The 26,040-nt window shown below is 49.0% G+C and overlaps 1 protein-coding gene across 3 annotated transcripts in view; it reads right to left on the bottom strand.

Annotated features, from left to right (window-relative positions):
• Positions 1-26,040, bottom strand: part of B4GALNT3 (beta-1,4-N-acetyl-galactosaminyltransferase 3) — a 66,775-nt gene that overhangs the window by 4,552 nt on the left and 36,183 nt on the right. For 2 of the 3 annotated variants that reach the window (XR_011141649.1, XM_068946994.1), the window contains exons 2-15: positions 20,215-20,318; positions 19,490-19,567; positions 12,350-12,445; positions 11,536-11,626; positions 10,562-10,662; positions 10,112-10,179; positions 9,476-9,554; positions 8,980-9,046; positions 7,118-7,261; positions 6,596-6,705; positions 5,316-5,416; positions 3,882-3,958; positions 1,994-3,014; positions 129-427 (exon numbers count right to left, since the gene is read on the bottom strand). Coding sequence is in view for 2 of the 3 variants with exons in the window: in XM_068946994.1 (XP_068803095.1) it covers positions 129-427; positions 1,994-3,014; positions 3,882-3,958; positions 5,316-5,416; positions 6,596-6,705; positions 7,118-7,261; positions 8,980-9,046; positions 9,476-9,554; positions 10,112-10,179; positions 10,562-10,662; positions 11,536-11,626; positions 12,350-12,445; positions 19,490-19,567; positions 20,215-20,318 (2,436 nt within the window). In the remaining variant the exon portion in view is untranslated. Of the gene's footprint in view, positions 1-128; positions 428-1,993; positions 3,015-3,881; positions 3,959-5,315; positions 5,417-6,595; positions 6,706-7,117; positions 7,262-8,979; positions 9,047-9,475; positions 9,555-10,111; positions 10,180-10,561; positions 10,663-11,535; positions 11,627-12,349; positions 12,446-19,489; positions 19,568-20,214; positions 20,319-26,040 lie in introns of those variants that run through there. The other variant, XM_068946996.1, reaches the window with a different exon arrangement.

The raw sequence follows: 26,040 nt of genomic DNA, 5'->3' as shown, positions 1-26,040 counted from the left end.
ACTGATAGTGACCCTAGTGAGATGGTTCAGGCTGGCCCAATGGGACGTTACAGGCTGCCTCCAAGTGAAGTCCCAGCCGTGCTTTCTCTCCATGTCCCAGGCTTCCCAGAAAGGCAGGTCCCCCTTACCTGGCACGACAAAGTGAACCACCGCACGGTGGTTCCAGGTGAAGCCCTGGGGCCAGCACAGCTCTGGCTCATTAGCCATGGCCATCAGGTGCCGCTGGCGACCCCACACTAGGTTCCTCATGTTCCTCTCCTCCTGCTCATCCCCGCTGATGCCCTGCCAGCCCCGTGCAAAGATGTACTCTGAGAAGCGGACAAGCCGCTCTCCCCGTTCCAGCAACTCCAGTTCCAGCAGGTAGCGGCTCCCTCGCATGCGGTCCTGGCGTTTCTCCACATTCACAACACGCTGCAGCTGGAACCGCCTGCAGGAGATACAGCTGGGGTAGCCATCTTCCCCATACACCAGCACCCCTCTCACTTCCACCCTGCTCGGCTGATTCGGCTCTGCCAGCTCTTTCCTCCTGGGCTAGTACAAACTCTTTTTGTCCCCAGCTTCCCGCTTTGCTGCACTGTTTCAGAACTCCCATCGGAAGGCTTATGACCTGCTCCCTAAATCCACAAGCACACGGGATTAGATCTGGGATTCTAGCCAAGAGAAAATAGTTGGTGAAGGGAATGAAACAAAGGTGACACAGAAAATAACAAATGCATCTGAATGATTGTAGGGCTGGTAATAGTGAATGTATTTAATACCTCCTTCAACAGTCTTGGTACTAGAAGTATGACTGGGCTAGTGAAATTGACTGATGACAGCTTACAAATAAGGAGTAGGACTAAGCAATCATATAGGAAAGACTGGGATGAACTGCAGGTCCAGAATAGCTAAAATGGGATGAAACACCAGGTCATGTCTTTTGAGGTAATAACAAGCCTTTCTGCTGGAAGAGGATGCTCACCAACCAAAAATGCTAGGAAAGGCTTGAGCAAACTGATCAGTTGAACTGTGACTGTGACTGATATGTCCCTGAAAAAACAAATGCAATCTTATCATGACAGCTATTTCCAGCAGGGATTGGGAACTAATAACACCATTCCATAAGACATCTGGAACATTAGTCACTTGTGTACAGAAAAATTAACCCAAATTGAAACCAGTATGGAGAAGGACAGATGTGAAAATCACAGAAATAGGGGCTGACTCGTGAGAAGAGGCAAGGACGGTTGAATTGTTTGGCTTATGGAAACTAGGAGGAGAGATGTCTACTTGCCAGAAAGGCAATCAGGAGGATAAGTCTTGGGAAGAAAAAGAACCATATTAGGACAATGTAAGCTGATCATTTCATGATCAGGTGGAACACCAGAGTAGTAAGGATCTGAAACATCTTCGCAAATGAGTAGTAAGGTCGAGAAATCTAACTAGTTTTAAGATGAAGATGCATATGTTCAGACAAGGGTTTGGAATTCTTGGTCGTTTCTGAGGTGAGGGGACTGAACCACATTATCCGATAGGTCCCTTGTGGTCCTACATCCTAAGTAGTGCTAGATTCACAAACTGGGATGTGACAGGCATCAAACCACACAAGCATAAGGAACTCCAGTCCTGTTCTGTACCAGCAGGGTTTCTTAATCTTCATCTGGTAAAACATTCCCATGGCCTACCAATAACTGCATTGTGCAAGGAGGAAGCCAGCAAAAGGCCAGTGATGCCAGCTGGATTGAAACCTCCAGTCTTTCATGTTTACTGCTGGCAGCTGTTGGAGGGTGATATCCAGCCTCCAGCCATGACCTGGTGTCCAGCAGTTCACATTTTTCAGCCCAAAGTGGTGTTTAAAGCCCAGCTTTTTACACACATTCCTTTCCTGAAGTTTTATTTTCTACATCTAGCTTATCCTGTGATGCATACTGGCTTCTCACACTACAGGTGTTCCCCGTGCAGGGTGCATACCAGCTCCAGGATACCGCCCCTTAGTCTTTACAATGTGCCTTACCCTTTACTCCTCTGGTTGAGCTTCTTTAGGAAGACACGAGTGACTTCCATGGCCTCCCGCTCTTTTAGCAGCAAGTTTCCAGATGTGTTGCATTTCAGGTCAATCCAGTCTGTCCGCAGCATATGGAAGTCCAAGTTGCTCATGCTGAAGGTCTGCTCCCAGTTCACTGCCTGGTCAAACACTGGTACATAATCAAACCCATCCTCATCTTCCTCTGGTTCCCCATCCACCTCTTCCTCCTCCTCTTCTGCTGCTGTCTCCACAGGCCCAGATTTGCTCTTTGTAAGAGACACTACCTGCGCCTCTCCCTCACCCACGTCCCCACCATTGGCTGCCTTTTGCTCAGCAATGTAGGACTCCACTTGGTTTAGCCACTGCGCCTGCAGAATAGGCTGCTTGCTGAGGCTGGCAGCACTCACACCTTTTTTGCTTGCTTTACCAGAGATTGGGCCTTGTCTCCTGGCTTGCACAGTGCCTGTTGGCTGCAGCTTGCTGTGGGCTGCACTGAGATCTACTTGAGGCCTCATCCCTTTGGCGATCCTGCTCGCTGAGTCCTTGGAGCCTCCGAGAGGTTGCTCCTTTTGAGACCAGGTCGTAGAAGGAGGGCTCCCCTTTGTCTTTTTGACTGGTGCTCCCCCCTGGACAGCTCTGGCATGCTGTGGAGGGCTCCTGGAGTTGTCCTTGACTCCAGCTTTTAAACGTTTTCTTTTCATTAATGGGTTCCTCTCTAGGCCAGTCCGGCTGAGGCTTTGGTTGGCGGAGGCCAACGGGGCTGCTTTGATGCCAGATCTCTTCGCCCCTTTGTTCTGTAGTGCCTCTCCTATGTTGCTGCCTGTAACTGAGAGGAGCCGACGATGCTCCCGGAGGGAATAGTCCTCGTAAACATTATCGTAGCCTGCCATCATGCTGGGAGCATTTCCTGCCAGCTCTGCCCTCCGTGCACCAGGGTGCCCTGGGGAGCTGGTACTCTCCACATCCTGGTCTGCGTACTGCAGGTCATCCAGGTTCCCCTCCTGAAAGCCTACAGGAGTAATCACAATTACACCTCTCATAGCCTCCCTGCTACCCTCCCTGTCCTGGTCCACCAAGCTGGCCGCTCCGCGCAGCTGCTGACCCTTCCCCTCAGACATCCACCCTACTGCAGACAGCTCTTTCTTGTCTCATCTCACTCATTGTCACAGTGTGAGCAGCAGATCCTCTCTCTCACTCAGACAGAGATGCTCTTGGACATGCAAACTGTGCTATTGCTGGTGCTAACCTTCTCAGCACTTATGAGGCAGCACTGCCAAAGCTGTGGAGGTGTCTGGCTGAACCTTTAGTCTGGCCAAACATGCAAACACAGGCTGCCACAGCGTGCATGTTTTTGCTGGAATTGCACCTTAACTACACTGTGGGCCTGATATGTAATTGCCACTATGGCCACCAGAGCCCATTATTAGGTGGCCTCCCATCCTGCCCTTAGGAAAAGAGAAAGTGACAGCAAAAATCAAGCGAGACACAGGCAGGAGGGAGAGTGGGACCAAGTCTGGGAAGAGAGAGTACAAAAGAGGCTGAAAAAAGCTAAAGTAAACTGTCCCAGCTGGAGGCCTCAGCAATACTGTTCATCAGCAAGAATCTCCCCTCTTATTACAAAGCGGAAGTTTGAGGCTGTATAGAACATTTTTAGCAGGTATGCAAATCACATCATAAAAATGAGCAAAAACATCACGTAGTTTTAGGAAACCTGGCAGGCAAAGTGGCCTTTCTTTCTCCTCCCAGACACAGCTAGGAAGGGATGTGATTTGCTTAGCATGGAAAGTCAACAACTTCTTTCAGCTGGTGCCAGAAGATCACACAGAAAGAGTGACAGACAAAAATATGCTCTAGACTTTGACATTAATGTCTCCACCTGGCTGCTCTGTCTTCTCTCCAGAGTCCAGGCTCTTCTCCGGTCGGTCAATTTTCATGTACTTGTAGAATCCAAATCTGCAGAGTGAATAACAAAACACAAATTTGATAAAAGTTACTTTGCTTTCTCCAGATAAATTCTAACCACTGCTTCAGAGGTGATGCTCCATTACTCCAGTTACATCCATCCAGCATCTCCTGATCCTCCTTTCCCAACAAGTCATAGTCTACCATCATCACCCTCTTTCAGATCTTGGGACAACAGGATTTACTTTGCTTTGTCAAAGATGTCAGCTTTCCTTCCTTATCATCCCAGTCTCTCAGACATTTTCTTGAGTGCCACCCCACATGCACAGGAGGAAATACCAATATAAGTACACTGAAACACTCCTTTAGCCTCCCTTAAATTGCTTAGGAGTCACCTATAATGTAATGCTCACAAACCCAAGTCATCAGGCTGTAAAAGTGGCTTATGTGGATAACTGCAGTGATCTCCCTCTCTCTTCTCTCATGCTACCACTGTGTGCTGTCCCATCATACGCCTGTACTTCAGGCTTTGGGGGGATTCCCGGGACTATTTTCCTCCATGTGTGCAGATACCGAGAAAAATTGGCCCCCAGCTCCCAAATGCTGCTGCAATACAAATGAATTGCCAAAGCAATACATTTGGGGTGGCACCTTCTAGCCCACAGCAGCCGCCTTCTCCATCTTCCACTAGGAATCCCAGTCCCAGGAGCCCCTTCCCAAACCTACAATACGTTTTGTCTTTCCAGCCCTCAAAATAGATACGCGAGAAGGAAGAAGATCCTAAGCGTAGGGAGGCCACTGTCAATCACTGGGAGAGTGACTCTCCTTACTCTGCAAAAAAGTCCTCCTGAATGGAGGGGAGTCCTAACACAAGGTGTTTGCCTGTGGAAGGGGGAAGGAACACGCGTGTGGCAGTTCCTTCGGAGAGTGATCTCTGGGAGCCAGCCCCTCCAGGGAAGAGCAAGGCAGTGAATTTCTTCCCCCAGAGGAGAAGACCAGCTCTGAGTATGGTTTGGCTCTCACAGCAACAGCCATCAAGGAGCCTGAAGCTGCTGGCAGGCAAAGTTTGCTGGCAAATACATTCCCTGATGTAGTCGGGGAGAGATATAGTGCTGCTCTGACCCAGCTTTCAGGTTAACAGAGCAAGAAAGGCAGCAGCAGCCGTTTTCCTTTGCGATCTAAATGTATTTTCATTTAAAGCGAGCGCTGGTTATCAAAAGAAACTATAAATGCTTTAACGTCTTGCAGGACTTTTGGGATCTTTAAAAATTAAGGGTCCTAAAAAAGTGAATATGAAATTCCACCCGAATCCCAATTGCAAAGCTGTCTGTTCCCTCCCTGCTCTTCCACTCACAGCATCCTGCCATGGCTGCCATTTAATCAATCATGGCTGAAAAGATAGCTTTACCTTTCCAAGTAATAAGGGTTTTCCTGATAGAAGCATTTGTTGTCTTTTTCCATGTGGCTCAGGCGGCTGTAATCATTCGGGTAAACAAAGGATAAATGAACCTGGAAAGAAGGAAGGAAAATAAAACAAAACCCCCATACATGCAAGATACCCCCAGACATGTCACAAGGTGACCAGCCCTTCTGAGAGAGAGCAGGGCTGTTCACTAGCTATTTGGTTCTCAAAGGTACCCAGCAGCAAGCTGTGAGAAGGGGCTTTGCAAAGGGAAAAGAGAAGGGAATCTGCTGGGATGCATGTGCGAATGTATCTTTTTATCCCTCTCTCAGCATCTGTCTGTCTATTTCTGTATTTGTACGTCTAAGCCCTTTAACAGAGTGAGGAGGACCCGGGAGAGGGCTGGGTAAGTCCTACTGAAGAGATGCAGGGGAACTGAGGAGCCTGGAAACCTGTGGGGAGACCTTCAGGCAAGGCAGAGGAAACTAGGGAGCAGTGGGTCTGGGGAAGACCCCTGCCAGCAGCAGGGCGGGGCTAGCAGGGAGGGGAGCGGGGCCCCGAGTACTCTACAGCAGCAGTTTTGTGAAGGCGGTGAGGGAAGAGCAGGGAGTGAGTGTGTGCTATGGGGAGTGATGGGCACAGACTCGTTCAGAATAAGAAGCGAAGGAGGATGGCCAGCTCCTCATCGACTGAGCTGAGGGACCCCATGACAGAGGCATGAAGGAGCTGACAAACTGCATTCGCCCTGGATGCTGAGAAACGTGCTGGTGACTGGAATTACATGTGCAAGGCCACCCTGGGGCAACCTGGACTGGCAAAGGGCAAACCATGTTGGTGATCTGCCCCCAACCCAGTGGCTCTGGTAGACATCAGATAGAGTCTGGTCCACCATGAAGAAAATTAATCTCTGCTATGCTGCATGCCCCACAAGCGTGAGCTTTCCCTCCAGACCAGTTTTAAGCCTGTCAGGGACCTTAGTCCATGCAGACTACAGTTTACCCCACAGAGAATAAAATTCTCAGCCATTATGAGGCGCCGTGTGAAAGCAAGCTCAGCTCTTTGGTTTGAGGTCCAAGGGGCTCTTATATCCCGAGCAGTGAGTAGCACCTGCCTCCTTTCCCTTGCTGTTGCTCTCTGGCATATATGGGGCTGCTGAAGACCTAAACAGCAGATGGTCAAATCTGCTCAAGAACTTCAGTTTGATGGAGAGGCCCATGATGAATTTGACCTCTCTCCTTCCTCACTGAGTTCACGTGGGCAAATACCTGCTGAGGAATCAGACTTACAAACTGGAGTCCCTGGTAGCGCTGCAGAGGAAATCCGTTTACCAGGTAGCTGGGCTTGTAAGGGCAGTCTGGCAAGGTTCGGCGCAGGCGTGACTTACTGAGCAGAGGCACTGAAAATAAGAACATGGTCAAGTGTTACTGGAGGAATATTGCTGCAACTGATGTAACAGCTTAGCTGCCTCTGTGCCTGGTTTCTATTTATCCATTTGAAATACTACCAGATACAGAAAGCGAAGCATCTTGTACAGTTCATCTGTCTACACTGCTCTTTGGCACTTATACTACAACATTACGCCTGGGGACGCCATGTGAGTTGGACTCCCAAGGAAGAGGAGATAGGTTTAGCCTGTGCTTCTTCTCCTACACTGACTGACATGGTACGACGCTCCTCTCTTCTGCACAGGGAAGAAGAAAAGCTTGGACTTTGATAACCACGGCTTAGGAGGACAATTTTTCTCAGCTGTTCTACTGCACGTGCTGTGACAGGCTGCAGCTATCTCTTTTTTTTCTTTGCAGTCTTACCTTTATAAAGAGTGTCCCGGGGGTCAGGCTTCAACATGTCCGCTGGGTGTGCTTTGCTGGCTGCATTGTCAGCAGGTCGGCTTGTGTGACTGGCCAACGTCTGCGGGATGTGCCCCACTTCATCCATCTTTAAAAGCGTCTCGTCTAGAAACCAGAGAGAGAACGGAAGGGGGAGGAAGGGCTAATTCATCCCTTGCCCTTAACAGCGCCCTTCCCTAATGTCAGCCCTTTCTAAATGGTATTGCATCCCTGGACCTAACACTGTCTCTGGCATAGCCGCGTTTAAACAGTGCTGATCAGGAGGCTTCATTGCAAAGACACTGTGGGAAGAAGAGTCTTCGCTTCAGAAAACTGAAAGTACAGAAGCTGCAAGGCGGGAGCATGGCTGTCACTGGAAACAAACACAGTGATGAGTGACAGAGGGAAATGACCTGCTGCTTTGTGAGGGGGCACACCAGTAGTGGTGTGCTGAAGAAACCCTGTGCTGGCAGCAATTACTGGACACATCTGAATTATTAACATTAAGTTTGTCCAGGAAACCAGTGCTCCAACAGGGGACTGGAGAACAACAGTAAACCAGGAGCAAAAGGAAGCTTAAACTAGAGACTGGGTATTGGTTCTACATTTTTCTTAAGTGCTGCTGCCAAAGGATTTCATGTCTCCATGGATCCTGCTCTGAGATGAAGGGTACGGAATAAACATCCAAGGAGCAAAAGACAACATGCTGCCAAGGACACTGGGGTTACTGTTAGCAACTTCCGGATACTGAAGAACATGAGAATCCCAGAAGGAATGGGATCACATGTAATACAGGCAAAGCCTGATATGCAAGATGGAAATACTGTATGGGCAGAATAGCAGCTGGTAGAAGGTGCTCATAAAGATGAGCCCGGAGCCTGGATCCTGCAGGGATCTTCTGGGCTGTGAGTCACCTTTCTACAGGAACTTAAGAAAAGAGCAGAAGGAAAAACAAAGGAGTCAGAAGACCTAACTCAAGGCCTAGTCCTGGTCAAGTGGCAGGATTCAGAATATACAGCAGCAGGTTGATCTCCAAGAGAAGAGGCTAAACTGACAGCTATCTGGATTACATCAGAGAATCTTCCATGAGGAAAAGTGTTGGTATAGAAAAGAGCCCAGGTAAGTTGGAAGGTGACTGCAGGAGATATGGAAAGGAGGACTGTTGGCAGAAGAAAGTGAGACTGCCAATACTAAGTAAGGGAAGGTAGGATTATGGAGCCTGATGAATGTGTCGTTTGATGTGATAAGAAGGGTTTACAAAACAGGAGGGACTGGGCTGTTGTGCTTGCAAAATCCAGGAAGGCTGACTCAGCAGCAACTTGAAGGGACTTGAGGCAGCAAGCATCCTCTGGTATCACTGGATGTATCCCATTCTGTCCAGCATCTGGTACAAAATCTCCTGTGGATCCCAGGAGTGCTCCAGCAGCCCCTTCTCCCTTGTTGTGTCCAGCTGCCAGCACACTCCTGCGGTTCACACGTTATGGGCTCCATGCGCTGCACAACAGGCAGACGACCTCCATCCTGTGTTACACTCGCACCTGGAACAACTTCTCTCATCCTTGCATACTCTCTTCATAGTCCATCTCTGACTCTAAATAGCCTCACTAAATTTCTCTAAAACAATGTTCCTATCCTACTTCAAATTCTCCCATGTTTAATAATGAGTCTCACTCCTGTCCAGAGGTCTCTCTCCTGACCTGTCTCCAGCTATTTTATTTAACAGTCTGTACACATGGTATTTGCCTGGCTGGACAGGCAGGAAGTTCAGGCATTTTCACAAGTTAACAGGAAACACTTGTGAAAATGGGAAGGTGCTCAGGGAAACCTATGGTGAAGATACTTACTAGCAAAAAGGGAGAGGTATTGGGAGTCAATGACTTTGAACTTCGCTTCTGGGTCATTCAGTCTCCACTGAAACAGAGAAATAAATTACAATGAAGTGTGATTTACTTTTTATTTAATTGAGCCTGAGCAAAAGGAGCAGCACAAGTTGTTTTTTAAACAGATGGGCCCACAGCTTCCTCTTTCTCCTAACTGTGATGGAGCCTACATAGCAGCAAGAGATTGGGAAAGAGCTGAGATCCCCCAGGACGTGTACAAAGCAGGAAAGGACAGAGCACAGTAAGAGAGGCCAAAGAGAGAGCAGAACTGCAAACACAGAAAATGGTCCAGACATAGCCAGGATTATCCCATGTAGAAGTAGGTAAGGGCTCAGGAAAGGACTAGATACATCTCGTGCAAAGAGGAGCTGGCACCTGGGAAGTGTGAGAAATCATTACAAACTTCATTCCCAAGCTCTGAGAGTACGTACAGACAGCATGGCTATTGGCATAGACTTACTGCTACTTCCACGTGGTCCGTTCCTTTGTCATCCTGCTTGTGTAGCACCTCGAAATAGTACCTGCCTGAAGCTGACAACCTACGAAGAAAAAACGTGTCTGTCACAAAGAGCATTAAGAAACGTTTCTTAGCTTGTCAGCAGACAATGGGTGTAGAGCAACCACACCCATTAAACACAACCTAATTCCCAGGGTGGGTAGAGTTAGGACTGCCAAGAAAATCCAGATGCTGATGACTGGATGGATAGCTTCTCCTGAGCACCTGGAATGCTTCAGACCCTTCTCAGCTAATTCTGAGTAATTCCATTTTAGTCTTGCCTGCTGGGTTTTTGGCCTCTGAGAAACCTGTCCAGTTCTGAGACAGAAAGCTCTGGATACAGTTCCTAGAGAGGAGTTTGGATTTGCTAATGGCTGCTTCCTCAAGGGAAGAAACATTTAATGCTGCATTCGGCTGCAAATTCAGGAAGGCAGCTGGCACAGGTGTCTCTTTCACTTTGGCAATACCCCAAAATAATCTCTTTTTTTCATATTTCTAACTTCCAAGTCTTCAAAACAAGTCTGGGTTCTCTTTCATTCGCCTTCTGACTTCTTAGTGCTGCACAGAGGTGGCTGGGAGTGAGAGGGCCTGCTCACTCACCTCACCATCTTTGACTGCTGGCTGCGAAACTTCCCAAATTCCCCTGGTGCTGTCCACTCCTTCCCTGTCTGCGGAGAGACAGCAAATGCTTTAGTTAAGATTCATTTCTTCCCTGGTTACTGTGCAACTAGGGCAGGGGCAAAGAGGAGGGAAACCCGAGCCATTCCTCTTGGTAGACTGTCTGTGAGATCCATAAGCTGAGGATAGATTTACGTCCCTTAATCACGAACCTGGGATTCCCAACAGCAATGCCAGTACGTGACTGGCTTAAGGTCATGTCGTACGTCACGTTGTATCAGTCCTGCATCTGTGGTGGTGTTGCCTATAGGTGGGCTGGTAAGGAGACTTGGTAATTCCAGCCAGCTGAAGAAGTACGTAAGATAAGAGGGTTTCCGTCCCCAGAGAAACATTAAAGCCTTGGTGAAAGAAGCCATGCAGCATGCACTGTACCTTGCCTACACTGGCCAGCAGCTGGAGACCAGAGATCTTTTCATCTGGACTCAGCCAGAACTCAGCATTGTCATCCGCAGCAATGGCAAATTGAAACTCCCCTGTTAAGAGATTGAGGGAGTAAGTAGGACTGTGGGGTAGATGTCTATGCACAGAATGGATTCAGACTCTCTAATACGCTACTTTCTCCTGGTGCAGCCATACTTGTCTCTTGGATATTAGCCCCCCTCCTCTGATCTCCCTAACTACTGTGATTTAAAACCAAACATTACAGGTGCAACTGGTTAACTGTCCCTTCTGCATTGGCTTCACCTGAAATTTAACCTGGAGAGCTAAAAAGTCCATGCAGAGTCTCCCTGGCTCCTCTTTTTTCTTCCTGAGCAAATATTTTGTGTGAAAAGCTGTGTATCAAGGAATATATATGTGGAGCCATGAAGGGAGACAGAGGTGTTTGGGTCTTGCTGTTCTGGCCGGTGTTACAGGGATGGCAGTCAAGGGCCAGGGGACCAGGAGCACATGGGTGAGTGTTAGTGGGCTGTTCTGGGCAGAAGCGTGTAGATGGGTGATACAGATGTAATATGCTGTCAGATGGTATTCATGCACCTGGGGAGCTGAAGGAAAATAAATGATGTCATGTGCAGTCTCGTGCATATAAGAAAGAGAGAAAATGCTTAGGGTCTACTCTTGTCCATGTACGTGTCATGGGGCTGGGCATTCAGGACAGCATTGTTTTTTATCTAATGCTTCAAATCTATTTTATTCTGTGCTTTTCCTTTTCAGCCTACAATGGAGGCAGATGTGGTTCATCCATGCCAACACAACAGCCAGTTATCCATAGCTAGCAGGGCTGCCTACGTGAGAGACCTCATGCTTGGCTTGCCTGGGTGAGAGCATCATTCTTCAGTATCAAGAAGGGAGGGAAAAGCAGATGGGAAGACATGTGAGAGACAGCACAGCAGCCTCAGAGCCCTCACCATCAGTGAAAGGATGTAGGTAGCCAAATATTCGGAGGCCGTAGTTGGTCCATTTTGGGGACACGGCCAGTTTCTTCAGCGTAGTTCGCGCCTGAAGCAGAAGAAAAAAATAATTAGATGTGATAGGAACCAGAGGGGAGAGAAAGGGGCAGGGAGGGAAGGACCAAAAAACTGGAACGTGTGGGCAGAGCGAAGTATGAAGCTTGCTCTAGGAGCAGGGTGGAGGGATGGTGGGACAGGTTGCCCAGAGAGGTAGTGGAGTCTCCTTCCCTGGAGATAATCAAAACCCGTCTGGATGTGATCCTGGGCAATATGCTCTAGAGGACCCTGCTTGAGCAGGGAGGTTGGAGTAGATGATCTCCAGAGGTCCCTTCCAACCTAAACGATTCTGTGATTCTGTGATAGGGCAATGGGAAAGAGCAGGGGAGATGAGAGAAGAACTAGAGCAAGTGCTGTACTGACAAGGGAGGGGAAAGCTGCATGGAGAATCCCAGAGGGATGCTGGAAATGGGACATGGTGTTTGCTAACCACTCAGAGGGAGAGCACCTAATTAAGGGACTCCTTCACCCCGTGTCTGAGGCCTGGCAGGCCAGCAGGAGTAAAACGAGCCTTCTCCCCACAGAAGAGATGGCTCTTCTGAACCCTTGTAAAAGGTTCCTGAGGGCACTGTTTCCCCAGGACCAAGAGGAAGGAGGAGGTGTGGTGATGGAGAGGGATGGGGACAGGATGCAAAGGGAGCAGGGGTGATCCAGCCAGGAAATGGTGCAGGAAGGAAGGGGAACTGTGGGGAAAGGGTGTCTGGGTCTTACTCACGTGGGGGTAGAGGGGGAAGTGGAGGTTTTTCCTGAGCTGCTCAGTGGAGCTGCCGCACCAGTCCTCAAATATATGCAGATTGGCCTGGCCCTGGAACTGGGAGTGCAAAAGCAGAGCGCCATGAATTGCTGCATCCCTCCCCTGTCCTGCCAACTCTGCAGCAGTGCCCAGCACTGGATAGCTGGTCAGAGAGAAGGAAGATCCCACTGCCATGAGGGTCTGGGTCTGCAAGAGACATAGGACCTTGTATCTAATCCACTGAGGGTTTGGGTTTGGGGTTGGGTGGCAGTCTGAAGAGCGCCAGGGAACTGTGACAGTACCGGGGAGAGCTCATTTAAATAGCTGGGATTTTTAGAAGACATTGCTGGTGAGTAAATCACTTCATTTTGCTCCACCAAGGAGATGCTTAATCAAAAAACTGTGCTCTGAGGCCATGGTCTGGGACACCCTGTGGCATGGCAGCAGCCCCCTGAAATCCAGCATGGAGAGTGTAGGGTTTGATGTCATCCAAGAAGGCATTTTTGGCTCCCCCACCACTTCGGGGCTATTTTACTGACCAGAGGAAGAGAGAAAGGGACACCCTATGGAGAGGAGATGGTAGATCACCTTTTCAAAGTCTGTTCGCAAGGTGAAACTGAGGGAGGAGAGCGGGAAAAGGAAAACGCTCAAGGTGGGGAGCAGCAGCACAGGCAGTTCAGTGTACGGTGTCACCTCAGCATGTCCATAGAGACACAGAAATGCTGCAGGGAGTGTGTGGGGGGGGGTCCTCTCCCAAAGACGGTGGAGGAGACTGTACAGAGAGTGAGTAAAGGTGGCTGGCTGTCTTATTACCCAGCCAGCCCCACAGGGAGAGGCTTTCTGTGCCTAGCAGAGATGCGGAGTCCTGGAATACGGCTTCGCTGGGCAACTCTGTCGACTGCTGAGTGCTTACAGAAATACACTGCTCACGGAATAGACTTCCTTTTCTTTTTGTCATATGCCATTCAGAAAGCAAGAGCTGGTCTGCCTCTGAGGAAAACCCAAGCTCTCTGCACACAACCAGTGGGGCTGGACACTGAAACCATCCTCACAGAACCAGCTTCCAAAACTGGAGAATAAATAAGCTGGAGACTTTAGAGGATACCTTAGATGGGGAAATGCTGAAGAAAGGAATAGGTTGCCTTCAGACTGGGGAGGTTTGCCATGGCTGTCTTGCCTATATAAGGAGCTACTGAGCCTGGCTGAAGCTGTGTGAGCAAGGCTTGGGAAATAGTTGGAACAGCACCCAAATGTCTACAGATGGCAGCAAATTCTCAGTTTTTGCTGGGGAGTTTCTCTAGCAGGTTTGCAACAGCACTCTAACCCCTGAATCCACTCTGGCAGAGGAACCATTTCACCGAGTTATTTTTCCCTGGATAACAGGTTGGGGTTTTGTTCTGTAATACACTGTGGCTTGAGGAAAGGACACAGAGCACACTTGGCCTGGCACCAGCTTATGTAGTCATGTTCCTTGTGAGCTGTGGGCTTTAGTCATGCACGTGAAAATCATCTCTGTGTGCCAGGCAAAACACAATCACAACCACTGCTGTTCTTGAGGGCTCTCTCCTTAGCCCTCTCTCATTGGAGTCTGCACGGCTGGCAGGAGCTCGACTGCTTGTCTGGATGTCCATGTTGTGCCCCACTATCCTCCTCTTTCTTCCTCTGCTGACAGCCCTTAGACCAGATTCTCCCCACTGGGGAAGAGGAAAGGAAGCAAAATGAAATGGATGTAATTCCCCAAACTGATGCTGCACACAATTAGAGAGGAACTACACAGAGAGATCAGGGCAATGGATCTAGCCAAGAGAAGCTTGGGACTCTGCAGGGAAATAGGATGCAAATAAATCACTGTAAGGGTGACAAACGTGGAACTGGAATGTAATTACTAGGCAAACCCATTCACCTTGGCCAAATCCAGCTTCACACTGAAGGGTCTTAAACTACTTTTCTAAGCCAAATAAAATAACGACAATTGCTATTTCTCATGGAACGTGAACTGAGGTGAACAAGTTAAGCTGCCACAGCTAGTCACTGCCAGAAACCGAGTCTTCGGGCAGTCAGTCTCTGCTACCCACAAGCGACGCTATTTTTCTTCTCAGAGAGTTGTTCGCAGGTGGCAGACAGCAGGCTCTCATCTATGTCAAATGTAGCACAACACTCCCACACTGTGGAGAGGCTGGCACTACAGTCACATCATGGCAAACAAAGACCCAAGGCTCAAGACTACAAAGGAGCTGTTACACCAGAACAAAATTTTGTGGGGGGAAGTCCCAAAAGGGTGGCTAGCCTCACTCACATGTTTGCAGAGGAAGCAACAGAGTCCTGTTCTAATACAATACTATACTGCAGAGTTTTGGCAGTATGAGGCAGAGGGCAACGGTAAAGCAGGCACCGTTGTGCTAGGTGCTCTGCCGATGTGTAAGAGACAGTTGCTGAGAGTTCTGGCCCTACATCTCTGTCTCCAGAGTCTTTACAAAGCCACCTGAGAGGAGGCTCTGTCAGGAGCTAGTGTGATAGCTTCTCTTTCCTGTGCTCACAGCAGTGAGAAATAATGAGCTGGTAAAAAAGAAACATTTCTTGCATGTGGTTTTGGGGTCTTTTCTAAAGCAACAGATTTTCTCCTGAGCTAGGGCAGCCCAGGTTACTTTCTGCTTCTTCTGAAGAGGGAGAGAAGAATGTTATCAAAAGACACGTGCTGGCAGCCCAAAGTGCTGCTCTGGGAGTGAAAACTGAGCCAGGCTTTAATTTTAGGGCCCAAGAGTCACCAGGGCAGCAGCTGTTCTGAAACTCTATCACCTCTGTCCCTCCAGCTCAACTCACAGCTCCCCATTGCTGGGAGCTGAGAAATTCCTCTGCTTGCTATTTGTGTCCCCTCTGGAACATACAGTAAAAGTCTCCTGCTTGGGGCTTTTGCTGCTGATTGCAGCAATACATATGTGGCACCATCATTCCCAGTTCAGGCACAGAGCTCCGGAGAATGGTCAATGAATGGACTGTCTAAAAAATGGCTACTGAGTTTCACTTCCCAGCTTGGAACTACCTGACCCTGGTTTTCAAAGGTGCTGAAAACCAGGACCTGGTAAGTATCTAGCTAAGTTCTCCTTTTCCCCTTAACAACATCTGCTTCGGAAATTTGCGATAGACTTATTTGACCAGAGCCGGGACTAGCAATCAAGAGCCTAGGCCTTAAATGGGAGCTGCTATTATTGCAGTCTCTGCCTTCCCACTTAGAGGGCTCCTTCTGCCCCTCAGGTTACTCTCCTTACCAACCCCATCACCGTATTTCTTATCTCTGCCCTACTGAAGCAGTAGCACTACAAGAGCCTGGCTTGGATTCAAAACAGCCCCAAGAGCGCTGTCAGGAAAGCCGGCGCTGCGTGAGTATGCTCAGGAGCACTCGCACAAGTGACAGAAAGAGGGGCCGTTGCCTCAGTGCTGACCCAGCAGCCCCGCGGTTTTGGGAGCAGAGTTGGGTTCTTATCCCAGCTGCTGGCTCCTCCCGTTGAATGCGCTGAATTAACACCGGTTTGGATCCCCGAGTTTGTTTTAAGAGACTTTGGTATTTCCACGTGCTTCAAAGCAAGGAATTTTAGGTTAGCAGCCCCTCCCAAGAAAACAGAAATGTACAGGAAAGTGAGGCTAGCAGACAGAAAGCACAAACTTCTTTTCCTAGCCCAAACTCTAGCATGACAACATCACCCTTTTAGGGTGACACCACAAACCAAACGGTTCCTCTGGCTCAAAGAGCCCCAAGGAAGAAAGACGAAGCAGCACCTGAGGCTCGTGCCATGGCAAGCAGCGCAGTGGGAGGGTGACATGACCTGCTGGATTGTAACCAGAGCAGGATGGAGTAGAGAGGTCTTTCCTAATTTAATTTCGGATGGCCTTGGCATCTCAGAGGCAAATCAGCTGCGCACAACCCGAAGAATGGGCAGCGCTGAGGAAGATAAACTCGTCACAGAGGGGTCTGAGCCAGGGAAGAATGGCAACATTGTGCTGCGAACTGGAAACTCCTTAAGCCGAGTTTATAAGACTCTTCTGTCTCCGCACAGCAGTCACGGCCCCTCCTCTTGCCTCCGTCAGCTCCCCGACTGGGTGGCATTCAGCAGTGAGCAGCTGGACTTTGCTCCAGCGTCTCCTGTGCTGGGCACTTGTGGGAATCCATCAAGACAAGTTAGCAACAAAGATCTCCTGTCCCTTAGAGCCAGGACACCTGATGGGGGCGAGCGGGTGAGGAAGGGACCTGGACAGGGAAACAAGGAGCAGAAATAGCTTTATCTTTCAGCCTGGTAAGGAAAGGACGTTCCCTTTTAGGGAAGGTTTGGGATTTGTTTGGGGTGAGGATGATGTCCAGGGTCAACAGTCTGGTTTAGCACAGCACCTATTCAGGCGCTGCTTGCAAGGGGATGCACTCCTGGAGTTAGGGCTGGCCACATCCCAGTCTTATCTCAGGAGAGTAGAGACCAGGAGGACTTCCTTCAATCTTCCTTCCAGCGTGAGGACAGTCCTGAGACTGAGCATATGAAGGGTGGAGTTGTTAAATGTGCCTAGTGCTGCCCTAACCTTTCTCTCCTTTGAGTTGAACAGAGGCTTTTGCAGAGGTAAAAGAGAATGATCAGGCCGACCTGGAGCATTTCTGAAAATTCCCCCTATCCCTCTAGGGCGCAACACAATGAGAGTCACTGTCCCACAGTAATGGCTTCCCCTGGTGATAGCCAAGCACCTTCCTGAATTAATGAAACAAAACGCCTGACATCTCTCCAGTCTGAGGACTCAGAGGGTGACTGTGTGAGATGGAAGGCTTTGCCCTGCTGCCTGGAAGGGCTGGTGAGGGTAGGAATCAGGCACATTCACACCTTGAAGGACCCAGGAATGAGGCTGAATCCTGCTTTCCCCCAAATGCAGGGTTTGGGATTTTTAGGGATTTCCCACATGCGCACTTCCCCACAGCATCTTCAGAGGTGGAAGATTTATACCACCAATTTCACCTCCTGAAACTGAAAGAGGAAAATTGAAACCTCTCCTCCTTTGGTCACGCTAGCTGCAGGCTCACCCTGCAACTCTGTTAATTATTCATGTTTGTCAGGAATATACCTCGTTGTTCAAACAAAGCCCATTTTCATGGCCTGTGGGAGACAAACTGCCTCCCGTGATGACAGGAATCAGGCTGCAATTAAATTCTTAGAGATGCTGCAGGAAGGACACAATGGAACCATAGATCCTGGGCAATTTATTTGGGCAGAGTTACAGAAAAAACTTAATCCCCAGGCCAGAAGAAACTTCATCAGGTGGTTAAGAGGACAGCAAGGAGCGCCACACAAAGCTGTGCCCCTGGATCCCTCTCCACCTCCTCCGTGGCCCTCATACACCCACTACCAGGTGAACAATTGGCCTCTGTTCACGCTCAGGGTCACTCTGCTGACCCTCTGCATACAGACACAGCGCCTCACCAAGGGCACTCTATTTTGCCTTATAGAGACAAGGAGAAAACCAGTGAAGGAGCTTCACAGGAACTGTGATCTGATGGAAAAGTCCTGCTACCTGGCAGAGCTCTCCTCCCCTACAGGGAGCAGTGCAGGACAAGGCACGAGGCACACATCACCTGTCCAGGCATGGGCCCATGCTCAGGGCCAGCTGCACATCCCACCCCCAGTTCTGCTTCCTCCTCTTTGCTCAGCGCAGTGTGCATCTCTGCCTCCTTCTTGGCAGCGCCATACCACCACAGTACGTTTGCACGCTTACTCTGTGGCCTGCCTGGCTCTGCAGCACACAGCGGCATGAATCCACCCTACCACCAGAGCGGAGGGCTTGGCAGATCGGCCCTGTGCTACATACACAGCTTCTCCCAAGCCACAGAGTATATCCCACCAGTTCTATTTCTAACTCAGGTAAAGGCTCTTGACAGACAAGCGCTGGCAGATTTCCAGATTAATATGCTTTTTAGAAATCAGCAGGGTGGTTCAGAGACAATGGGAAAAGCCTTAGACAAGCCAGGGTGACGCCACAGGGAGCCCAAAATACCCAGTGCCGTGGGAGAGAAGAGCAGCAAACACACCATGTCATCCCTGCACACAGCAACAGTCTTGACCGTGACATCCTGCTGGCTCCTGGCCAGCAGCTGCTCATCTGAGAGGCAGCCCTGCCTGCACGCTGCCTGCGAGGCCCTGCAGCTGGAGGAGGCCACCAGGCTCCAGCTGGGACCAGCAGTCCTGACAGTTGATGCAGCAGAACAGATTAATGGTCCACTCAGTATAGTTTTGTGCACTGGACAGTTACCGGTGCTGGCTGCTTCCAGAAAACCTTTAGCTTGCACAAAGGGGACCAGACCTGCTCAATGCAATGGCTGGAGGGAGATGCTTTCCATATGCCAGCCAGTGACCATCTCATATCCTGAGCGCCGGGACTACAGCCTGCTCCCTCACTAGAGGAGCCGAAGACATCGTTCTCATTTGTGCCAGCCCCTAATCACCTTGAGGAATTTAGTGAGCTGACCCCATTAGCCTAATGCCCCCTGGCTGGTGTTCCTCTCATTATCAGCAAGCTGCTTTGCTCCCTTATCTGAAGAGGAATAGTGAGATAAGGGGACAGTGGAGGAAAGAATGAATGAGGCATGAAGGAAACAAAAAGAATATTTGCCCCAATTTTCAAGGGTCACCAGAGAAGGTCGCTGCTCATCAGAAGCGTCACTGAGGTGAAGAAACTTCTGCGTAAAATGTACAGGGGTTGGATAACAAGCAAATGCCAGAGCAGTAGCATAGGATGACACTTACATCCCACAGTCATGTATTTGCTTGTTGAGCTCTTGGTCCTACACATTCCCAGCCCTGAATAAACTTTACCTTCAGGGGTTAGTGGCCTGGCTGCTCTCTGCAAACTGTGAGTGGATGCTTGGTGCCTTGATGGCTAGAGGAGAAACCAAATTATCAGGAATCTGGACATTCCTTCCTTCCCAAGTGATTACTTGGGTCTGTAAGTGTCATTGAACCAGGAGGGGGTGATAAGGAATGGACTTCTAGGGAAGCAAATGAATTTCCAGGCAGAGGTCACTCCCTTCTACTCTCACCTCCACGTAGGTCTCTAACTACAACCTCCTCATATGAAATGCTCTAGAAAGGTACCAACCTCTGGTATCCACGGTACAGGGTTGTCCACAGCTGCATAATTTGATTTATTCTTCCCACCTCTTTGCTGCTCTTGGTTCTGAAACACAAGTAAAGGAAAGTCAAAGTAACCTGATTAACTGACTGGGCAATGACACTACATAAGAGGGCTCAAAGAACAAGTGAGAAAACAGCAAGTTCCCAGATCCTTTTCAGAGGAGCGGCTGGCCATCGCAGACATAGTGGGGTGGAAACGCTTCCTGCCTTTGTGTCAGCAAATTTCGCTGATGATACGCCAAGAGGAAAGGACACCAGCACTTTATAACAGTTTGCCAGCACAGAGCCAAAAATTAGATCATTCTGTGATTTTTTGCCCATCCTTGTTTTAAAAGGTCCAAGCAACAGTTCTTCTAACGCTTCCTTCAGGTAACGGCACTGAGACGTACTTCACTAGAAGGCTACAAACTTTCTCCCGACCTTTTATTTCAGCCTCTGTCTTGCTTAGTGCTACCTTCCTGTGCCACACACCCAGCCAGCTTCAGACCACCGCTATGGCTGATTACGCCTAACACAACTTCATCGACTACAGTGGGGGCATTGTACATTCATAACGCTGTGACTCAGCTCGGAATTTGTGCTGTGGCATGCTCTCTTTTTGTGAGAAGAGAGAGCTGTCTCTTGGAGCCCGACATCAGAAAGGGAGGTTTTCCCTTTCAAACGTTCAGAAGACATCCCAAGTCTCCTCACCTGGTGTCCCAGCTTCTGAGGATAGTAAAACTGGAGGCTTGGGTCCCCAACTGGGACATTCCTGTCTGCCAGAGCCTTAGCCAATTCTCTCCAGCTCTCATATCCTGCACAGAGGAAACAGAAAGAGATGTCAGAGTACATGCTAAAAAAAGAAGCTGCAGCAGTTACCAGAATAATCTGGTCCTGGGAGAAGCTAAGAGACCTCTAATGCTCAGGCATTGCCCAGCACAGACCAGGAGCTGTTTACTTTATTTGCAGTGGGTAGACTGACACAGACAGAGAAAAAGAAACTGCCTTTACCCTCCTCAAGAAATCTTCCCTTGCTCTTATTAATTTGTTATATTAAAGATCCATCATAGTTATAAAACATATTTCAGAGATGCTACTGGTCAGACCAAAGACGACCAACTTTTAAACTAATAATATGGAGGAAAACAGCATAAGACAATAGCCGGATTCCTAATTTGTCTAACCATCAAAAGAATATTATTCTGAATGTGCACCTATTTGCAAAATAGAAGCTTTCAGTATTCCTCTCGTGAAGGAAATACTGAATGACTGCAAAGACAGCACCTGATGGGACACTGAGCTATAATGGCTAAACTGTCAGCAGTGAGGAAGTTAAGGACATCAGTATTTAAATGAATGCAGCTTCCAGGTTCAAATGCCACTTCATTTTCCACTCTCTCCCTACCCAGTCTGCTCTGCCCAGGAGCCATTCTGAGTTTCCTGCTGCAGCTCCCCTGGTCAGCTTGGGTTTATGAGGGAGGAAGACAAGCAGACACAATATAACCTTGCAGCGCTCAGTAACACTGTATATACATCACTAGCGAGACAGAGCCTAGTAAATAATGTTGTTTTCAGGTCGGCTAAACAAGTTGGCAGTGAGTCAGCAACTACCCAACCAGACAGCAGCTTAGTGCTGTGCCCACATCACATGATGGCTTAACTGTGAAGAGCGCAGGTACCAAAACCTCCTCCAGCGCTCGCTTCTCCCAGGCTGGTGGTGGGCCTGCTAAATATCTGTGTACCAGGGAGTGAAGTTGAGCTCTTTGCACGTTTTCTTTAAAAGTGCAAATTTAGGTGCCAGGCATGATGGCAAGCCTGTGGGAAAGTTTTTCATCCCCAAAACTCTGTTTGTTTTGCCCGCAGGAGTTTGTTGCCTCAGTATATAAAGGGAAACATCCCACCAGCTTCCCTCTTCACACAGGCATTGGCACGTCTGAATCCTGAGACAGCAGCTCAGAGCCCTCTGCACCGCTCTTTTGGCAAAAAGTAACAGGGACAGGCTCTGAACAAGCAGCAGAGGCCACTGCTGAGGAAACTTCCACTCTTTCAGAGACGGCATACCCATCTTTACCCTGCCCCATCCCCACCCTGCAGCCCAGGAAAGGCATTATGGCTAAACTAGGAGCATGCTCTACCAACTGCCTTTTCAAGCTACATGATTCAGATCACCTGCAAAGCATCTCTGAGTTATGCCAAGGCCAAGGCAAACCCAAAACAACCTTAGAATGAGAAGCCACAAATGGCCCCTTGAGAGATTCCCCTCTCCAGCTGTGCTGAGCCTACAGGCAGGGTTGTGACACTGTCTCCGCTCGCTCCCTAATCTAGGTGCTGCGGACTGTGACGAGTGCCTGACAGAGGCGAGCGGAAAGTGAAGATGTTCGTCCTGCCCCCTTGGATGTGGGCAAGAAGGGGACAGTAAAAAGAAAAAGCGCAAGAAATGTACAAAACATGAAAATGAAGAGTCGCACACAAGAGTCAGAGGCAACTAGGGTGTCTTGCTCCCCTGAGGCTAGTGGTTGTTTAGATGCATGGTTTTGATTTAGACCCTGTTAGACGCTGTTTAGCCATAAAATTCTGATCTAGGTCATCCCACCCCCACACTCTGATCTGAAGCTATGGGCTTAGTCTATGAATAAAAATATCAACACCAATATTGAACTTGTGCAGAAGATTTTTTTACTCACTCTAGGTGAGTAATCTACTGATTAATGCAGCCTAAGCGAGTCTCATGCTTCAGGGATTAACTGACCGTCATGGGAAAGAAGAAGAAATTCCTGTACCTTCATAGAAAATAACATGTAATCAGCGAGTTTCCACCTCATTCAGGATGATGAGGCATGGACTACCGTTTCTGCACATCCTGCAGCTGGACATACAGCCTGCTTCGCAATGGGGCTGGAATAGTCTTTTTGGTCAATGTGAAATTCAGTGCTCACGACTTTGAGGGCTCATCTTACCAGTGGGAGAAGGGAGCAAACTTTTCTGCAGAGGAGACAGCAAGAAGAGGGGGACTGGCTACATTAGAGAGGAAGCAAGTAAAACAGGAATAAAAAAAAAAATAACTTATGGGACTGTATCCATGCAGATGATGTTACTTCAACTGTCAGTTCCTTCCCTGAGATTCACTTAGGGAAAAGGACTCCAAGAAAAGTAATTGTTGTGCAGAGGGGAGAGATTATTTGTTTTTGTTCTTAAACTCAGAACTTCACTGGCCTTTGGAACAAGCTGGTAATGAAATTCCAGGAATTAGCCTCTACTGCAAAAGGGTGTTGGCCAACACAGACTGCTGGTCTGGTCCACCGTGGTGATTCCTGGGCTTGTCTGTTTTTAAGTTCCTAAGCACAACTGGCATGGAGCCTGCCACAAAGCAAATACAGAAGCCTGGCTGGATGCAAATACCAATTGCTGACATTTTGCTGACCCTTGGAAAAGAGAAGAAAGGGGTGTAATTGTCTGTATTGTACAAATATTTACCTAACGCTTTTATCAGCCAAGCAAGGAAGAGACAAAGCAGCTAGAAGTTAATCTGGAGGTAGCAACTTCTGTGCTTGTGAAGTTGTACTTCTTTGGCAGGTTAACTCCTTGACGTGGTAGGAAAAGAATTTCAGAAAATAACAGGGTGAACACTGCCCTTGGGAGACATTCTTGGTGTTCCAGTTCCTCTCTGAAAGACTGGCTTTTCCCTGGGGATTTCCATAGGGCACCCCTGGAGAAGAAATGGGCTTTCCTCACATGCTGCATGGTAGGAGGAGGGAGGGAGCTATGGAAAGCAGGAGAAGGGACCGAGCTCCTCCAGCATCCTGCAGCCAGATGTGCAAGGCCAACTGCTAGCTGGGGGGGTAGTGAGGGTTTTCTCTGCAGCAGACCACAAGATCAAGGCTTCAGCTTAGAGGTACCCTACCACATGGAAGCCAGAGAGCAGAGCCCTGTAGTAGGTCCACTGCTCAAGAGCATCAGAGTGAGGCAGTCTATGACAGGTTTGAACCGTCTCCGAGCTATTCACGAGTGCTCTGCTGTAGCCAGGCCATTGAAAACATTTTCTTGATGGCTATTTCAAGTCAACAAGAACCTACATGGAAAAAACAGTAGGTAGGCACTAAAATACCTCAGCAAATGCTTAGGTATCCTTAAGCGGGAACACCAGAACTATTACAGTTTTGCTCCAGCCTCTCTACCAAACTGGTTTCGGCTAGGATGGGAAAAGGCAAAAAACCATAAAGGTATAAAAACACAGGCATAGAAAGACCATCGCTCCTGGCCAGAAAAGCAGCTGAAGACGTGAAGCCGGCATTTGCAACCCTGAGCCTGCAGGACACACATACAGACACCTTGTCGTTTCTCTGCTCTTAGCACCGATCCCCTCTCGCTCCCCGAAGCGTGCTGTTGCTCTCCAAAGCTGCTTTTTCACCATCAAGCACCGCATGCATGCTGCTGCGCTCACCCTCTGCGGCAGCAGGCCCCGCCTCCCCCGGGCCATGGGTGATTGGTTTGGAGAGGAGGTTCAGGAGGAAAGAGGTACACATGGTTTCCTGCTGGACTAGCTCGCCAAACCGAGCTGCCCAGTAGCCATGTGAGCACCACAACTGACCCACGGAGCAGGGGGCAGACGTGGACGGAGGAAAGTGGCGTCTGCCCTTTCCGTGGCCTGAGATGACAGCGTGTGCGGTGTAACGTCAGACTTGCCGGTGATGCGCGGCTTGTGCCACAGCACGACGGATAGGGGGATTTGTATGGTTTTGTGCTGCGAGAGGCCTGATGAGCGAGGAGATGTGATGAGAGATGCTAGGAAGGGGCAGAACAGCACAGCCACTGTGGAAAAAAGCAGAGGAAGAGGAACCATCCAGGATAAGTCTGAGGTCAAAGATTACAAGTGTGTGTTGGGCACAGCAGTGAGACCTTCCTGAGCTGGGAAACTAGCTCACTAATTACCCACAGGTAAACAGCCAGCCTCAGTGCTCTGGAGCTCCCAGTTGCAGCACAGCCCTCTCTGTCGCCTGCACAGCTATTTCAGGTGCACATGAGGACAAAGCAGTAGTGCCAGGCGAGAGGTATGGAGTCAGCGGAGACTTCAAGAAAACTGCCCGGACCACTCCTTAGGTTGCAGACCAGCTGCTGCAACCAGAAACCAGACGTGGGCCAGGGGACGACCTGGTGTACAGCTGCAGAGGTTACTCGAGTCTCCATTGCAAGAGCAAAGCCAGCTTTTCACTACTAATGATAGTAGCTGCCCACTGAACCTTTCTTTCCTGCAAAGAAGCTACAGCTCATAACCTAATTGCTGACTGCCACCCAACTGTTAAGAACTCAGCTAAGCAGGAATACAAAAAGAGAGGTATTTATTTGGTGTAATGCCACTGGAAAACATTGGTAGCCTGCTATCTGGTTAGAAATTAAGGGGTACAAGAGGAAGATAAAGCTGTTTCTTGCCTGAGGGCTGGTCAGAGCCCAAGGGTTTATCTCCATCTCTTCTGAGCTATGCTTTTTACCACTTGGGAGAAATTCTTGGTTAAAAATCAGCTAAGTTACAGGAACAGCAAATCATGATGCGGAGGGATTTCATCCAACAGCTATTACTCCGTAGAGCCACGTACCCAAAGCTCAGCTCAAGAAAGAAAAAAAATACATAAGAACCAGAAACCCACAGCCAGAGATGATAGTACCCAGGGAACTATCAGGCCTCAGGAACGTGAGCGGAGCTGCTCTATCTGCTTGGAGATTAGACCCATCAGGCTGCTGTGCTGCCCCTGGCCCCAGACAGCACCTGATATTTCAATTAGTCCATGAAGGTACCTGGCCCAATTGTGCAAGGGGGAAATCCCAGGCCCTCTCAGGTGATCAGCTTTCCCTCTGAAGGACCAGATTTGATTACTCTGCTCTTGTAACTGCTGCTTACATAGCTGCAAATGCCATTAGTGCCCATATGTTATCCAGCCGTTTTGTAATCATGCTAAATGAGTTCACTCAACAGCCTCAGGAAGCAGCACATCCATAGGCTGCTTCGCATGGGAAGCATTTCCTTCTGATCTGAGACGGTCCTCCTCCTCTCTTGTTGTAGGGACGGAGTAAGAAGTAAAACTGGCAGGCATGAGGCAGGGTTTTGTTCTTCATTACCTCCACTGACCACAGATTCTTCTGCATGCCATAATGTTTTAACCCTCTCCTTGATGGTCTTGTTTCCCCTCTTCTATTCTGGCTCAATTTCTTCAACTTGCTCTCATCCCAGGGACTGCAATGTGATTGAAGACTTTCCCAGCAAGATTCCCAGCTGAACAGGCATGCAAGGGAAGTACCCAATAACCCCAAGTATTGCCATTAGGTGCCTTGAAAACAAACTAGTCCCAAAGAGACTAGAGAAAGGTTGCTTGAAACTGAATGTGACATAAGAGCACAACTCAGGGAGCTATTTGCAGTCTCACCTGCATATGCACCAAGTCTCCTGCCCTGAATATGAACTGCACTGCTACCTCCTGCCTCAGTTCCTTTCATTTAGGTTATAACCCACTCATATGCAGTGCACTGGCAGTGCCTTCATCTGCT

Source organism: Struthio camelus, chromosome 1 (genome assembly GCF_040807025.1).
Source record: "Struthio camelus isolate bStrCam1 chromosome 1, bStrCam1.hap1, whole genome shotgun sequence".
NCBI classification, from domain to species: domain Eukaryota; kingdom Metazoa; phylum Chordata; class Aves; order Struthioniformes; family Struthionidae; genus Struthio; species Struthio camelus.
The sequence above is the reverse complement of the archived record's forward strand: the minus strand, read 5'-3'. Positions and strand labels throughout refer to the sequence as shown.